Source organism: Diabrotica virgifera, chromosome 8 (genome assembly GCF_917563875.1).
Source record: "Diabrotica virgifera virgifera chromosome 8, PGI_DIABVI_V3a".
In the NCBI taxonomy this organism is placed as follows: domain Eukaryota; kingdom Metazoa; phylum Arthropoda; class Insecta; order Coleoptera; family Chrysomelidae; genus Diabrotica; species Diabrotica virgifera.
In genome coordinates, this window is record NC_065450.1 from 168,144,734 (window position 1) to 168,162,762 (window position 18,029).

General features: G+C 33.8%; 1 protein-coding gene across 1 annotated transcript in view; it reads right to left on the reverse strand.

Moving 5' to 3' along the window:
* Positions 1 to 274: 274 nt before the first annotated feature.
* The window catches only part of LOC114331257 (titin), a 534,780-nt gene continuing 517,025 nt past the window's right edge, over positions 275 to 18,029 (reverse strand). The window contains exon 4 of the mRNA XM_050658285.1: positions 275 to 10,575. Coding sequence (XP_050514242.1) covers positions 10,362 to 10,575 — 214 coding nt within the window. The 3' untranslated portion in view covers positions 275 to 10,361. The remainder of the gene's footprint in view (positions 10,576 to 18,029) is intronic.

Below are 18,029 nucleotides of genomic sequence, written 5' to 3' on the forward strand. Positions count from 1 at the left end.
TGCTTAGCAACAACACTTTAGTTTATTTTAGTAATATTTTGTATTTTGACAACGGCACCCGATTTGGGCGTCGAAACGTTAATAAAATTATTTTTTTCATTTTAATTGTGGCTTATTTCCCATATAAATAATTAATCATGTTTTCTCAATAATCGATGTCTTTCCCCACTAACCCCAAAAACTTGAACTTCATCTCCATCTCAACTACATAGGTATACATAGTTTCATTAATTTTTTTGGTATAGTATGTGGTTAAAAAAAAGAAACACAGAAACACAAAGCATACTTTCATTTATTCTAGCATTTATTTACAAACAAAAAATTTTAACCTTCTTTAAATAATCCAGAACATAACAAATGAAATATATTATCATAGAGTTTAAATACTATAAATAATAACAAATTATTACTTAATATCCACCAGTCAGCTGACATACATTTTAATTATATCACAACTGTATATAGCATAAATAATTGTCTAAACTACATACAAAATAACAATACACATTAAATTAATAATTTTAATACTTTTTGTTTTACAGCATTACATTTTCGTGACAATGTGTCTGTCGAAATGCATTTCTAATCTAGTCAAAAACAAAATTTATCATTGGTATCCCCGGCAACAAAATTTATGTAGAAGTCATTTTTTACCCGATCCTTTATTATTCAATTCTATCATGTTCCATTATTATTTTAATACTGCATATTATAATTTGTAGTTTAACGTGGTCACTAATAATCGGCATAATAGACAAGGCGAAAACGGCGGGTTCGTTGAAATAAATATCCCCATGAGATTTTTTTACACAATCATATTCGTGAGATACCCCAGAATAAGGTTCAAGAAGTTGCCCACGCGAAAAGTGGTCCAAATTTTTTTAAACAAGTTTTTTGAAACAAATTGCAAAAATCTATATTTTCGGCCCGGACAATTTTTTTTTAATTTCTTGAACCATGCTGAACAAAAAAGGTTTTCTATAGTTTTTCTCTAAAGTTAATCGTTTTCGAGTTATAAGCAATTTAACATTGAAAAAAACGAACAATGGCGATTTTCAAGGCACAAAAGCACCAGTAAAAACTATTATTTTTCAGGTTACCAAGTGGCTAAATTAAAGTTCAAACCTTCTTCTATCCGTTACGATGAGTGTTTTGGGCTTACTTTATTTTAAACTATTGTTTTTTAATTGCTAATGCAGCGCTGATGATAGGGCGGGCGCTCGGGCTGTCGCGCGTCTGGACTATGATTATATTATCTAGCTCGGGTGTTCCCGGCGCTTTTTATACTTGTTAAATATACATACGATTTTGGTAACCATGTTTTTTAGTTTTTATAAATCAATATGATTTTTTGATGTTTATTATAATTTTTGAAGGTATAAATAACAATTAAAAAATTAATAAAGCGTTCGAAAGTTTACAAATGTGTAGCAAAATTATTTCTTTTAGTTTTTATCATTGAGATCGTTACGTGGCAGATGAAACAGGAGTAGGTATTATCAGTAGTAATTGCACAAAAGCTCTAAAATTCTATATTAATTTTAGGGATCGAGTGTAATTTGTTGCGATTATTTCATGAATAAAACTGATCAAAACCAAAATTTTATTGTAATTTATTTATGTAAGTACAAATTAGTACAATTAAACACACAGTTGTTATAAATATGTATTTGACGGTTGAAAGTAATCACTTTTATAATTTTTAAAACATTTGTCATTAATGTCACTGAATGTATTTTTTCGTAGCAACGAAGGGCATCTGACGTAATATGCTTGACGACGGGCAATTATCAAAACAGCTATCAGTTTAATTCAGATTTCTGTAGCTTTCTATTTGTCAGAATCTCCTATGAATGAAATAATCAGTAGTAATTGCACAAGAGCTCTAAAATTATTGAATTTTTCCCGAGTGACACTTTGACAGTTTTAATTTCACGAGCCAAAGGCTCATGAAATTATGACAAAGGCGAGTGAAATTATGTCAAAGTGTCACGAGGGCAAAAATTCTATATTAATTTTAGAGTTCGAGTGCAATTTGTTGCGATTATTTCATGAATAAAACTGTTCAAAACCAAAATTTTATTGTAATTTATTTATGTAAGTACAAATTAGTACAATTAAACACAAAGTTTTTATAAATATTTGACGATTGAAAGTCATCACTTTTATAATTTTTAAAACATTAATTTTCATTAATGTCACTGAATGTATTTTTTCGTAGCAACGAAGGGCATCTGACGTAATATACTTAACGACGGGCAATTATAAAAAATTATCGATTTAATTCAGATTTCTGTGTAGCTTTCTATTGGTCAGACTCTCCTATGAATGAAATAATCAGTAGTAATTGCACAAGAGCTCTGAAATTATTGAATTTTTCCCGAGTGACACTTTGACAGTTTTAATTTCACGAGCCGAAGGCGAGTGAAATTATGTCAAAGTGTCACGAGAGCAAAAATTCTATATTAATTTCAGAGATCGTGTGCAATTTGTTGCGATTATTTTATGAAAAAAACTGTTCAAAACCAAAATTTAATTGTAATTTATTTATGTAAGTACAAAGTACCATTAAACACACAGTTTTTATAAATATAATATGACGATTGAAAGTCATCACTTTTATAATTTTTAAAACATTAATTGTTATTAATGTCACTGAATGTATTTTTTCGTAGCAACGAAGGGCATCTGACGTAGTATGCTTAACGACGGGATATTATCAAAAATTATCACCTTAATTTGTATTTCTGTAGCTTTCTATTGGTCAGAATCTCCTATGAATGAAATAATTACCCAAATTTATGTTAAAAAAATCCATTACCTAATAAACTGATTCAACGATGCAAATGTACAAAAACTTGTAAAACTAAAGCATGTAATTGTAAGAAAAATAATGTTACTTGTGTACCTTTATGTGGTTGCGATGTAGATAAATGCGAAAATATGAATTTCAAATAAATTTTGATACACATTTGTCAACTTTCGAACGCTTTATTAATTTTTTAATTGTTATTTATACCTTCATAAATTATAATAAACAACAAAAAATCATATTGATTTATACAAACTAAAAAACGTGGTTACCATTACGTATGTACCTATATTTTTAACAAGTATAAAAAAGCGCCGAGAACGCCCGAGCTACATAATTGAAGACATAAGTGGATAAAGGTCATATTATGTCACATTTTTTGAGAAAATTGTTTTATTAGGTTTTTGTTCTTCTAATATGTTGTTTAACCTTTTAAAATTTTAAAATAACCTATTTTTAGCTAAATAAAAATAACAGGAAGATATTAAAGCAATATGTCCCACTAGATTTTCGAATTCTAGAGGATAAAGGTATTATGGCCAAGATCGCATTTGGTCATAATACCTTTATCCATGTGAAATGTGTAAATATGGAGAACTTTTTCTACTACTTTGAAGATCTGCTGACGAACCTCTATTTATGTAAAAAGCAAACAAACACTTCAAAACCAAAGGTTAATTTTCGTGTTACGTAAAATGGATAAGAGTGGACGAACTTGGCTTCTATATCTATAAGACATAAATACCTTAATGACTACATGCCATTTCAGCAAGTAGATTTAAGAAAAAAAAAAGGACAGCACATCTGACCACAACTGAATATAGACCAAGAAGACTGGAAAATAAAACTGGTAGTTTGAGTTTTAAAAAAGTGGGAAATTTAAGAGACAGAATAAAATTTGTTCCCGAAAAGTATAGATGGTTTTATGAAAACACGATAGTGGAAAATAAAAAAAATCCCAAAAAGAAAAGCAGAACCTACTTAAAAATATTAGGTCTGGATCCAGCGTATGAAAAAAAAGTTGATTAATAGCAAGCTGAAAATTTGTTAATAGCTTAAGGGTGTCTAGTCGGATAAACTTTGATATATGGGAACACTGGAACAGGGGCAGTTTTAATTGTGGAACAGGTTAAAAATTTGGAACGGTCAGACCACGAAAACGGCACATTTATTTTGTCCGACAGAATAGATTTAAACTCTCCGAACAGAGATTAAACTCTCATGCAAAAATCAGACTGCTATTTATCATCTGTCATAATTCCTGTCATTTGACATATTCTACATGTTCCACTGATGAAAACGCACATTTGGTAATACATAGCAGTCTGATTTTTGCATGAGAGTTTAATCTCTGTTCGGAGAGTTTAAGTCTGTTTTGTCGGACAAAATAAATGTGCCGTTCTCGTGGTGTGACCGTTCCAAATTTTTAACCTGTTCCACAATTAAAACTGCCCCTGTTCCAGTGTTCCCATATATCAAAGTTTGTCCGACTAGACACCCTTAAGCTATTAACAAATTTTCAGCTTGCTATTAATCAACTTTTTTTTCATACGCGGGATCCAGACCTATATATTTTTATTAATTTTGCAGTTTGTATTGCAATTTTTTTGACAATAAATGCCCATTTTTGATACTTAACTCTTTTATCCACTTATGTGGATAAATGTTAGGCCGTGCCTAACATTTTTTAATTATTTTTACTATGTGGATAAAGGTAATATGTACACAAAATTTAAAATATTAGGCTTAAAGTAACTATTTTTAAATTCAATTTAAAGTGTAAAAAAGTACCTTCAAATACCTGTTTAAAAAAGTGTAGCAATGCAAATTTATAAAATAAATAACTAACTTGGAACAAAAGACACTAAAATGCTCATTACTCAAAAACATTATTCTGTGACATATGACCTTTATCCACTTATGTCTTCAATTATTATTTATAATAATAATAGTCCAGACATGCGAAAGCCCGAGCGCCCGCCCTATCATAAACGCTGCATTTACAATAATTAAAAAACAATAGTTTAAAATAAAATAAGCCCAAAATACTCATCGGCAACGGATACAAGAAGGTTTGCACTTTGATATAGGGACTTGGTAACCTCAAAAATAATATTTTTACTAGTGTTTTTGGGCCTTGAAAATCGCCATTTTTCATTTTTTTAATTTTAAATTGCATATAACGGGAAAACGATCAACTCAAGAGAAAAATTACAAGAAAACTTTTTTGTCCAGAATGGTCCAAAAAACCTAAAAAAAGGCCGTGCCGAAAATACTGATTTTTGCAATTTGTTAAAAAAAAATTGTTTAAAAAAATTTGGACCACTTTTTGCGTGGACGACTTCTTGAACCTTATTCTGGGATATCTCACGAAGGCGATTATGCAAAAAAATCTCATGGGAATATTTTTTCCAACGAACCCGCCGTTTTCGCCTTGTCTAATAGGCTGAAAATGTTTAATATGTGTTTTCATAGAACATCTATCTATAATATCACTACTATTTTTCATGTAAAATATTTTATTTTATGGTAATAATTTTAACTTTAACATATTTAATAAATTTTTGTGAGACTTCTGCAATGTTATAGCAAGTATGACGATAAATAGAGTAGCTCACACTGGCTCACAGGGCGTACTTAGAAGTTGAGAAATATTCCTCAGATTGAGGCCGAGTATACAGGGTGAGGCAGATAAGCGACAAATTAGAAATATCTCGAGAACTAAAGGCAACAGAACCATGAAAATTTGAATAAAGCCGAATAAAGCCGAATTTGACATCAGCCGATTTGAGGTGCCTTTGGATATTAATAGTAAATAAGAAAGAGTCGTCTAGGGCGGTCTATTTCAAGAGATCTATGATAGACGAGGCATGAAGAAAACAAGAACTACAGCTTAATACCTGGGAATTTATACATTCTTGATATTTTGGGTTTGAAGAGTCGTGCAGGAACACAAAGAAAAAGAAATAAATTATTTTCTAGAAAATCTGTCAAGCTCTGAAGAAAAAACTACTTAGTCCGGAAATTGTCTAGAAAACTTTAAACACAATCACAAACTAAAACACCGACCAGAAAAATGATAGCACCTGGTCTCGAAGTGACGAAGAGAGAGCTAATATCTTTGCTAAGCATCGTGAGACAGTTTTCCAATCGCACAAGAGAGAGGTCGGTCACGACGGCTCAGTTGGCAAAGGCGCAGTCGATCGACAAGTTTAGTGGATTTGCGATCGACGGTTCGAGCCTCAGCCAGGTCATTAAATTAATAAAAGGACAACGTCAGCAGTATAAAATTCAATAGAATCTACGACTTGATCTGGGATAAACTGGTGTCTGATCGGCCTATGGAGGAGCGGTACGGCAAGGGATAAGGGCTTGTGTCTTGATGATACTCCTCCATAGATCCCTATCGAAGGGCGTTGACGCCTAATAACGGTGTATATATACAAGAGAGAGGTCCTAGAGGACGAAAAGAAATGTGCTACAGATATAGCATATAAACCCTACCAGATGTGTCTTTCTACCAGAAAAGATAAAATTACCGAAATCAAAGAAGTAATCAAAAACCTAAATACATATAAAAAAATCTCCTGGATACGACCCCATAACAGGACTAGTGCTTAAAGAACTACCTTAAGAAGCAATAAAGCCACTAATGTACATATTCAATGCTGTTCAATGGTTCTCTAGGAAATAATAGACACTGTTATTACAGAAAAAAAGCTAGTACCTCATTACCAATAGGGAACTTGCATAAAATTTTAAGTTCGAAAAAAATGTTATAAATCACAACAGAACATAATTTAAAACATGTATCAAAGATAAAAAAGTTTTGTTTGTCTTCCGTTTGGCCCCTAAAGACGATTAAAAATTCAAATTATACCAGCCAGCTGAAAACGCATCGTGACGTTATCCGGTTATATGTTTATATTCTGAACCAACAAAGTAAACGAAATTGTATATAATTTTAAATTAGACATTATAAACGTCAGTAGAAAATGTTATTATGTTAAATTAGTTATGTGACGTTGCAAGTGTTTTTGATCGTTTGAACTATTCACAGAAAATTTGTACTTTCAAAAAATGGTTTTATTTTCACTAGTAAACCTTCTTTCCTTTCCTTCAATAACTATATCAAACTCCAATTTCAACAAACTGGTATATTTATTACAATGACATACGATAAATGTCATTAGAATATAAATATTTTTCCTTTATTCCGCGACGACGAGCTGGCCAAATACCCAAGTAGGTGGAGGCCAATAAACTAAAAAATAAGAAGAAAAATATACCTAAATATAACCATAAATGGAACCATATAGTTAAACTATGTGACGTCACGGATCGTTTGAACTATTTTAAATACAGAAGACTTTAAACTTGTACTTCTAAGTTATTATGAGTTTTTGGAGCGTTAAATTTTGGAAATCTCATCTGAACATTATTATGTAATAAAAAAATGTGCAAGTTCCCTATTATGTTTTCGACAACAACACGGTACAATCGAACAGGTTCATAGGATTGTCAGAACCTCAGTAAATGCTCTCGAGAACAAGAAATATTGTACACCAGCCTTCCTTGATGTCTTCCAAGCTTTCGATAAGGTATGGCATACAGGGATAATATCAAAACTTAAGAGACAACTGCCGTATCCAATGTGCATGTTTCTTCAATCACATATGCCAGCAGATCGCTCCAGATCAAACTTAGAGGCCCTAACTTCTGCACATCCCATCCACTCTGGCGTATCCCAAAGAAATGTCCTTGGGATACCAACTTCAGATCGTACAACAATAATTGCACTCACACTCACATGTATTGTTTATTGGTTTGTGTAAAATGGATAATGTAAAAATATTTTGGGTTTACAATTTTTTGTATATTTCCCAATGGTATTTAAAATTTTAAATGTTACAGTACAGAAATGAATAGGTATACAAGCGAGCCAGTGCAGCTCTGTCTCTTGTATATGCCGTTCAAGTGCGTGCTGACTTATTAAATGACAAACAACCCTGCCGCAAGGCCTAGGTACATGCAAAGCTATGCAAGGACTTTACTATGTACAAAAATATAATATAAGATAAATATGAGTCGAGCATATAAACAAAAAGCAATAGATTTATTTTGTATCGGGCCTAGCTCAAAATAGTACGCACCTATCAAAATTTGTTGCCGACTTGATTAGGGAAATCAATTATTTATCTAATACTACTGAAACCATAATCTTCAGTTCTTTCTTGTTTACTTAATATGGCAAATTTATTATTTTAGATTGAAGCAGTTATATTTATTTGCAGTAGGTTTTAAATTAAATATCTTTTCTCACCCTCTAATCGATGTTAGAACGTTTAATTTGATTATGTATTACTAGTATATACGTCACTTAATCCGCTTAACTGACGTTGTGTTCATGGAATCACTGACGTTAGGTTTGTATACCCGCTTTTCATACATGTCCAGAGAAATAAGATTTTTCTCGTGACACATCTACCTCCAGGCCGAAACCAAATTTTTTGAGTAGTATGGAAATCTATATTAATAGCCTATATGTTTCCTGCAGCCGATTTTGATGATATTCATAGTTATAAACAAATAAAGATCAAAAACAGTAAATTTTCGATTTTTTCGTCTATTACCAAAAAGTTAAGCATTTTAAACAAATCTGAGAGTAAGAAACTCATAAACCGTATAAAAATCTCCATTATGGCTTCGCTGAATATGTTTATTCTTATTGGTTGCTCAGAAAATTGCAAAATAAATCATAAATTTTGAGTTTTTATAAATATTCATAACTTATGTAAAAATTAACTTAGAACCTTCTTATTGGAAGGCTGAGACTTCTGGTGCTTAAATCGTACCCTAAATTTCAATGCAATTGGTAAAATAGTTTAAAAGTGATTGAATTTGTTTATACCAAATTAATTTTCTTTGCAACACCAAAGTCATAGAATTATGAGGTTAAAGTAATAATTCGGACAGTTTATGAAAGAAGAACATTTATGCTATTAACTTAATTAAAAAAAAAATGACAAAAAGTAATTTTAAACAGTGTAAAATTATTTTGCAAAAACATGTCGATTTTTTGCTTACTAGAAAGAAAAACGATTGCCCTACGACAATTAGGGACGAAGTTAGCCCCCCTTATTTAATTCACATGTTCTTACAAAATAATTCTGCAATATTTTGAATTTTTTTTGTCATTTTTTTTAATCAAATTAAATTGCATATCGGTCAAATCTACTTAACAGTGACTATTACCCTACGACAATTAGGGACGAAGTTAGCCCCCCTTTTTTAATTCACATGTTGTTACAAAATAATTCTGCAATATTTTGAATTTTTTTTGTCATCTTTTTTAATCAAATTAAATTGCATATCGGTCAAATCTACTTAACAGTGACTATTCATTTCTGAATGCAATATAGATTTCGACACAAGGCCCCTCTTCGCTTTACTCGCCTTCCGTTGGCAGGTCTCACACATTGATATAGGTACAATTATTGAACATATCAGTTGATATGTTTGCGTATTTTCAGGCGGTTTCAGTCTTCAACCTATCCCAACCTCTATGACCAATAGCAATATGGGCCGCTTCAATTATGTCAAAAATGTCTTCAGCAGGTATATAATATTTGATGGGTTCAAGCCAACTTTTTATTTCGCAACTTTAACAATTCTAAAACGTTTTAATGTTTTCTTGGCAGACAGTTCCTTGGCATCTTTAGCTTCGGCCATCAATTTATTATACATGGTTTTGGTCACAACATTGTACTGACTTTCTTTCTTCTCGCTCTATTCCTTTTGTAAAATCTTTTCCAAAAACCGTTCTTTCCAAGTTCTTATATCTCTGCTCTCAACCTGATCTGCGACATGGACATTATCACTCATGGTGAATAATACACAGTAGTGTAATATAACCAATAAAAACGATGCAGAAAAATCAACAGTTGCACATATTAGTTTGTTACCGACCGGCCGCGGCCGCTTCGTCACTAACCCTATCCCGAACAAGCCAAATCGTATTTGTCTCTTGTTGCAACGATTTTAGCTGGCATTCGCTAGTAATTCCAGTAAAAACTAGTTTGAACTAGGTAGTATAAACTACTCTAAATGAAATTTGTTCGGGATTTCTAGATTTAACTGAATTTAGCGGTAAAATGTAGTGTTGAATAGTTAAAACTAGAATTGTCTAAAGCTCATAGTTAAAAGAAGTTTTTCCTAGTAAATTCGGGTTTTAACTGAAATCGAGTTTTAACGGTAACATAATATAAAGGTACACTCACAAGGAAAAAACGATATACATATGTGGTATTATTGTCTTGTGACACTTTATAGAAACATATTTAGTAAAGAATAAAGTTCTTTTTTATCAAAGTGTATGATTATAATGATCAAAAACTCTGAATTGGCTTTGAAATTAGTGTCCAATTCGTTTTGTTCCAATAATTGGCTCACACCAAACAATTCATTTTAACGAGATCTTCAATAGACAAGTTCTAACATCGATTATAAATGAGAAGATGATTACAGTATTATTCGATAAATGGTTTTATTAATTTTTATTATCATCTTCCACGGTTTGTAGAGTTTCCTTTTGAATATAACTTTTCGAAGTGGATTCAACGCTTGCAATTTTCTCCGTGTTTTCAGCTTCAACATCTTGTTTTTCGGACACTTCGTCATCTTCCTCTTTACTGGCATTACCTTTACCCTTTTTTTCTTTTCTCATCTTTTCCTCCATTTCTTGAAATTTAAGTGCGAGGTATCTAAAAAGTAAAAGGTAATGTTTAAAATGTAAAATTTTTAAGTAAATTTAATGAAAAAAATTCTCTTGGTAAAAGGTATATTTATTTAAAAACCCTTAAAAGGGCCACAAATAACACAGAACGTTTTCGCTCTCTAAAAAGAGTATCATTAGTGTTACAGGCAGGCGCGGATACAGAGGGGGTCAACGGGTCCATGGACCTACCTATTGTATTTAGTCTATAAGTATATGTTTATTATTTTTTCTGTCAACTGTAAACTTCAAACGATCAGTAGAACATTAAATATACACGACAACAGCTTCCAAAGAATTGGAAGAAGCCATAAAATCCAATAAAAGCAGCTTTCCCTGAAAAATAAATTGCAGGCGCATTTGTTTGGGTACCGATGGAACCATAAACAACGGATTTATCTTTCTCAATTCAAATAATATCAAAAACGATATTTTAAAACGCAAACATGTAGAAAGGTTAATCTTAACACCTACAGTTGGAAAAGGTCATGTTCTGAAGTAAGATCTCGGTCTACTAATGTTGCCGATGGTAATAATAGGCTTATGTTAACGTCATGTGTCGAACACTGCAGTCATCATCATCATCCAGCCTCAAAAGTCCACTGCTGAACATAGGCCTCCTCCCCTCGTTTCCAACCCCATCTATCCTGCGCCGCCCTCATCCAGTTTTTATTTACCTTTCTTAAGTCGTCAGTCCATCTTGTAGGCGGTCGACCGACGCTTCTCTTGTCTTCTCTTGGCCTCCATTCCAATAACCTCTTCGTCCATCGCCCATCTGTCATTCTGGCTACGTGTCCTGCCCATCTCCACTTCAACCTGGCTATCCTCTCGATGACGTCAGTCACCTTTGTTCTTCTCCTGATTTCTTCGTTTCTGATTTTGTCTCGCAGAGTTATTCCTAACATTGACCGCTCCATTCTTCTCTGCGTGACTCTTAGTTTGGTAGCCGAGGCTTTAGTTAAGGTAAGTGTTTCTGATCCGTACGTCAAGACTGAGAGGACGCACTGATCGAATACCTTTCTCTTTAGACATGTGGGTAACTCACTTTTAAAAGTTTCTCTCAGTTTTCCAAATGCTGCCCACCCAAGACCGATTCTTCTCTTCAGCTCATGAGTCTGGTTATCCCTGCCAATCGTAATTTCATGCCCCAGGTATTTATATCTATCTACGAGTTCTATTTCCTTCCCACCAATACTGATGTTCTGGTTGGGTACCAAATTTGTCATTATTTTTGTTTTTGAGATGTTTATATTTAAACCTACATTTTCTGTAGCTACAACGAGTTCTTGTACCATCTCTCTTGCCATACCTAGACCCTCAGCTACTATGACTATATCAAAGGCGAAACGTAAGTTGTTTAGGTATTCTCCATCTATTTTTATTCCCTTTGTCATCCAATCCAAACTCTTGAAAGCATGTTCTAAGACCGTATTAAAAAGTTTAGGTGACATTGGGTCTCCTTGTCTAACCCCCCGTTCTATTTTTATGCGATTACTGTTAGTATGTAATTTGACAGTGGTTGTTGCCTGTAAGTATATTTTGTGTAATAATTTTGTATACCTATAATCTAGCCTGCATTCTTTAAGCGCCTTTAATATTTTGCTAAGTTCAACTGTGTCAAAGGCTTTATGAAAATCGATAAAAACTAGAACTAGGGGTTTATTGTATTCCACTACTTTCTCTATCAGGGTTTTTATACTTTGTAGATGGTCATTTGTTCCGTAATTTTTTCGGAATCCTGCCTGTTCTCTTGGTTGATAAGTCTCTAACTTTCTTTCCATTCTCTTAACTATTATTCGCGTAAATAACTTATATAAATGGCTGAGGAGGCTAATCGGTCTGTAATTCTCTAAATTGGCTTTGTCTCCTGCTTTGTGTAATAGAATCATAGTAGCGTTGTTCCAGTCTGTTGGAATATTGGCGTTGTGAAGGCAGATATTGAAAAGTTGTTTAATTTTTTCAAGTAGTATATTTCCTCCAATTTTTAGTGCTTCTGATACTAACCATTTTCTTCAGAGCCTCTTTGATTTCTGATTTTGTTATATCGGGCATTAAATCCGATCCTTGATTTAATACCCCAGTTTTTACTGTAATTGGAGGTTGCGCATTGTCATCTTTTTTTCTTGATTTGTATAACTCTGTGTAGAACTCTTCGACTATTGTTAATATTTCATCTCTGTTTGTAGTTTCTTTTCCAGTTCTGTTTCTTAGTTTGTTGATTTCTATTTTTCCTTTTTGTACGCTTACGTTCTTCAAAACTTTCATGTTCTTATTTTGCTCTATTGCTTGTTTTGTTTTTTCTACATTGTAGTTTCTTATGTCTTTTCTTATTGACTTTGTGATAGTCTTATTTATTTGATTTAGCGCTTCTTTGCTGGAACTTGTATCTCCTTTCATCTGTCGTCTTAGTTCTATAAGGGTTTTAGTAGGTTGACTTAGTTTTTCATCTTTTTGGTTTGTTGGACAGTATTTAGTTTGAGCCTGTTGTATTGTGGTGATTATTTGCTTGTTCAGTATATTAATGTCTGTTGTTGTTGTATCTTTCAATGTATCATTAATATATTTTTCGAACTCCTGAATATTAGTTGGTTTTACCCATTTCTTAGGGTGATTCTTATTTATCATTTTGAGTCTTTCCTTTTCGATCGATATCGTTATTTTAGCTCTTACTAACCTGTGATCACTGCTTGTGCTGAACTGGTTTAACACATTTACGTCTTTAAATAATTCTTTTTTATTTGTTAAGAAATAGTCGATTTCGTTCCTTGTTTTTCCATCTGGACTTTCCCAGGTCCATCTTCTGTGTTTTTTATTTTTAAAGAAGCTGTTCATTTGATAGAGATTGTTTTCCAAACGAAAAGTTAACAGTTGTTTGCCTCTATCATTTCTGCCTTCGCTTCCAAAATTTCCCAATATTATTTCAGAGGGGTTTTCCTTTGTACCTATTTTGGCGTTGAAATCACCGCCTATTATTAAGAAGTGGCCAGGATTTTCCTTGATTGCACAGGATATTTGGTCGTAGAATATTTGGATTTCTTCATCTGAATGGCCTGTAGTAGGTGCGTATACTTGAATGAACTTTAGGATATATCTGGTGCTCATTTTGATGTTTAAGTAGACCACCCTTGTTGATATTTGGTTTATTGACACAATTCTGTTCGCAATTCTTTTGTGAACAAAGAAGCCGACTCCTCCGACTGTCGATTCCTCTTCTCCTTTGTAGTACCATAGATGGCCTGATGGGAGTGAGATAAGATTCTCTCCTTTTTTTCTAACTTCGCTGATACCCACAATATCCCAATTCACTTTTGAAAGTTCTTCCTCCATTTCTTCGAACCTTTCTTCGGTAGATAGCGACCGAGCATTATATGTGGCGATGTTGAGGTTTATATTTTTGACGCACTTTGAATAGGGTTGGTTTACACTGGTCGGGTTTGTGGCATTTAAACACCGTGCTTGCCTTGCATGTTGGTGAGTATTCATATTTATTCCCACGAGTAGCTGGGGATCGTTGTCGATTCCTGTAGAGCCCCGCGTACAGGAACAAGGCTAATTTTCAATGGGATTTTGCCCGGTGTCCCAAGAGCATCGTTAGCGGCCGCGTGACGTGCGACCATTCAGTTTTTAGCACGATAGCTTCCACCTTAACTTACGGATTTTTTGCATCTGGTTTTCTCCATATTTTGTTGGGTAAGATGGGGAGGGAAAAAGGTGTATATGGGAAGAATCTGCAGTAGAAAGAAATATAGTGACCCGTCTGCCTTCGGAAACCTAATCGCCATTCGGGGTCGGAAAAAAACAAGAGTTAGCCAAGAGAGGCTGATAGAAAAGATTAAAGACATTTCACTCAAGACAAGTTGAAGAAGAGTAAAATGTGAAGGCCCTTATGATCCGCCAGGTGCGTTTCATAAGCGTATGAGTATTGGTACGCTTTGTGTTCCCGCTCATACTTCGGGGTGTTGACTACAGACTGTATGGCTCGTCCAGCATGCCACAGCATGGAGGATAAGGTTCACGTAATTTTTACAATGTAGACACCCTAAACTCCATGGTCTGACATATGAACACTGCAGTACTGATGTAAATATATTTTCACCAGAATTAATTACGTGTGATACAGGTTCGGCAGTCCCTAATTATAACGATATCGGTTGCTTTGTGGGTAACGAAAAGTGCAGTGACGAGTTAAAATATCGTGACCTAACTGATCCTTGGATTCCAGTGAATACAGCTTTTCAAAGACATTAGAATCGGGATACTCAGGACAATTCCAGCTTATGTGGTTAAACAAATTCCCGTTGCTATCTTACAGCAAGAAAGATGAAGGTGCTTAATGCCGTGTGTGTGTTTTATTCGGACCTAAAGAGGGGGGTCAAAGCAAAATCGCGTTACAAAACGTAGTTAAATACCAAGTCACTTCGGAAACTCAAGAAAGCTTGTAAAATAATAAGGAGCCATTCTGATAATAACTGTCACGAAACGGCTCAATTAAAATGTAACAACTTTAAAAAAGTATCTCAAAGTATGACAGAAAACATTCTCTTTCAACTGAATAATGAAGTTGCAAAAACAGTAAACGAAAATCGAATGAAACTTGTTGCGATTGTAAAAGCAATGTTTTTGTGCGGCCGACAAAATATTCCTTTAAGAGGGCACATAAATGATGGTTTTATTGATTTGGAAATGGAACCGTCTGAACTAATCAATAATTCAAACGAAGGGAACTTCAGGGAACTTCTTAAATACAGAGTTGATGCAGGTGATCATATTCTGGAACACCATCTCAAAAATAATGAGCTCATAGACTGCTGTGGCACTGTTATTGAGAAAAAAAATTGTTTAAGCGGTTAAGCGAAGCAAATATTTTTCTATTTTGGTAGATGAAACAACTGACATCAGCTCCAATGAACAATTAACACTATGTGTGCGATAGGTAGACAAAGAAAAGTACTGTTTAAAAGAAGATTTTTTTAAGATTAGTAGTGGTGCAGGATTTAACTGGAGAGACAATGTCAAGCGTTATAATATGTAAACTCAGAGACTTAGGGATAGATATTTCAAATCTTCGTGGGCAATGTTACGATGGCAAAGCTAATATTCCAAGAAAGTTACGTGGTGTGCAAACTCGAATTTTAAAACAACAGCCTTTAGAATTGTATATGCACTGTGAATCAGCATTGTATATTTGGGATGAATGAATTTTCCCCTTTGAGGGAGTGTGGGCAGTATCGCTAAATCTGGAATAATAAAGCTGTACTACTCTTAAAATTCAGATATGTAAGACATTTTTTGGAAGATACTCCGACGTAGTAAGCCACCTACGGCTTGATATGAAAATGGAACACGAAAATGGTCCCACCAGAGATCAATCGTGAGTCGTATGGCTAAATCTGGATAATATAATATCTGCGGTAAGTCTGCCCCCCCCTATTATGAATTTCTAGATCCGCGCCTGGTTACAGGCTTGACATGCTTAGCCACCCAAAAATACAAAGGTTAAAAACTTTTAAATGTTGACTAAATGTCTTGTGTATATACTTAAATCAATTATGAAATCCAAAGGATGGATATAATCCCTAAGGTTAAGCCCCTGGGGCACTATATGACTCCCACGGGCACGTGGGTTGCTAGGTGAAATTTAAGTCTTCCCATTGAGAGCGGTGGATGGCAACCACGTATGAAACCATGTGTGACCATGTGTATGACCATGTATGAAAAAGGCTCATATAAAAGACGTATAATGTATGACAACGTTTAATAATTTTTTTTTCTATTTTCAATAATAAGATATTTGTTGTTTTACTGTTTAGTTTTTTTTAATTAAAGTATATGAAATGTGCACAATGCATACGTGGAAGACTGAACGGATTCATGAAGGATACTATGGGGGAGTATCAGGCAGGCTTTCGATCTAACCGTTCAGTAATAGACCAGATTTTCACGCTAAAATAATTACAAGCAAATTGCTATAAGTACAAAGCTACCCTGTATGCACTGTTCATAGATTTCAAGCAGGCATATGATCGTATAAATAGAAAAGAAATGTATCGTGCTCTGAAAGAATTAAAAATTCCCAAAAAATTGATTAGCTTGATTGAAATGACGTTGACAAAAACGAAAAGTGAAGTAGTGTGGAAAGACGTCTCAGAGGACTTCGAAATAAAGCAAGGACTCAGGCAAGGTGACCCGATGTCAACCACGTTATTCAACCTTGTTCTTGAAGTAATAATGAGGAATAGCAGCAAAAAAATGGAAGAAACCATATTTAAAAATGGACATCAATGTATAGCTTTCGCGGATGATCTAACAATATTAGCAAAATCAAAGAAATAATTGAAAAGAATTGTGAAAAAGATAGAAAAAAGGCCAATAGGTTTGGCCTAAAGATAAATGAAAAGAAAACTAAGTACATGATAATGGGGGATACACAGCAAGAAAATGAAGAGTTTATAAAAATACAAGGGGAGAAAGATTACATATACAGTTTAGACAGAGTGGAAGAGTTTATCTACCATGGTGTGAAAGTAAAGGAAAATGGACATAAAGAAATATAATCCAGAATTACAAAAGGCAACCAGAAATACGGCATGCTGAGATCCTTAATGAAGTCTAAGTTTGTTTTAAGGAAAACAAAAGAAAGAATTTACAAGACAGTGATTAGAGCTACGGTTGTATATGGAGCTGAATTATGGGTTTTAAAAAAGCAGATGAAGAAAGATTAGAAAGATGGGAGAGGAAAATTCTCCCATCAATTTCTCCCAAAAGAAGGACAAATAAAGAGTTGAAAGAGCTTGTATACAGAACCAAAAATCACCGCAATAATAAAGGCGCATAGAATAAGATGGCTGGGACATGTGCAAAGCTTGATATTGAACAGGATGATATTGAACAGGAAACCAGTCGGGAAAAAAGGAAAGGAAGACCCCGTAAAATATGGTTTGACAGCGTCCAAGCAGATTTACGTGAATTAAAAATAGATAACTGGAAAAACAAGGTATTAGACACAAGAGAATGGAGAGAAGTGGTAAGAAGAGCGCAAGAGAAATTGTAACACACGAATATGCCATGAACTTTAAAATAAGAGCTATATGTATATATTTATATAGAGTGTCCCAAAAGTAGTGGAACGGTCGAATATTTCGCGAACTAAACATCGGATCGAAAAACTGAAAAACACGTGTTCAATCATTTTCAAAAATCTATCCAATGACACCAAACACCAATCCCCACTACACCCCCTGGAGGTGGGGTGGGGGGTAACTTTAAAATCTTAAATGGAAACCCCCAGTTTTTCTTGCAAATTTGGGTTCGTTGCGTAAAAGTAGGCAACTTTTATTCAAGACGTTTTTTCGAACTGTGGATAGATGGCGCTATAATTGGGAAAAACGATTTATCCTGATACCATAGGTAAATTATAGAAACGGTCTAATATCTCACGAAATA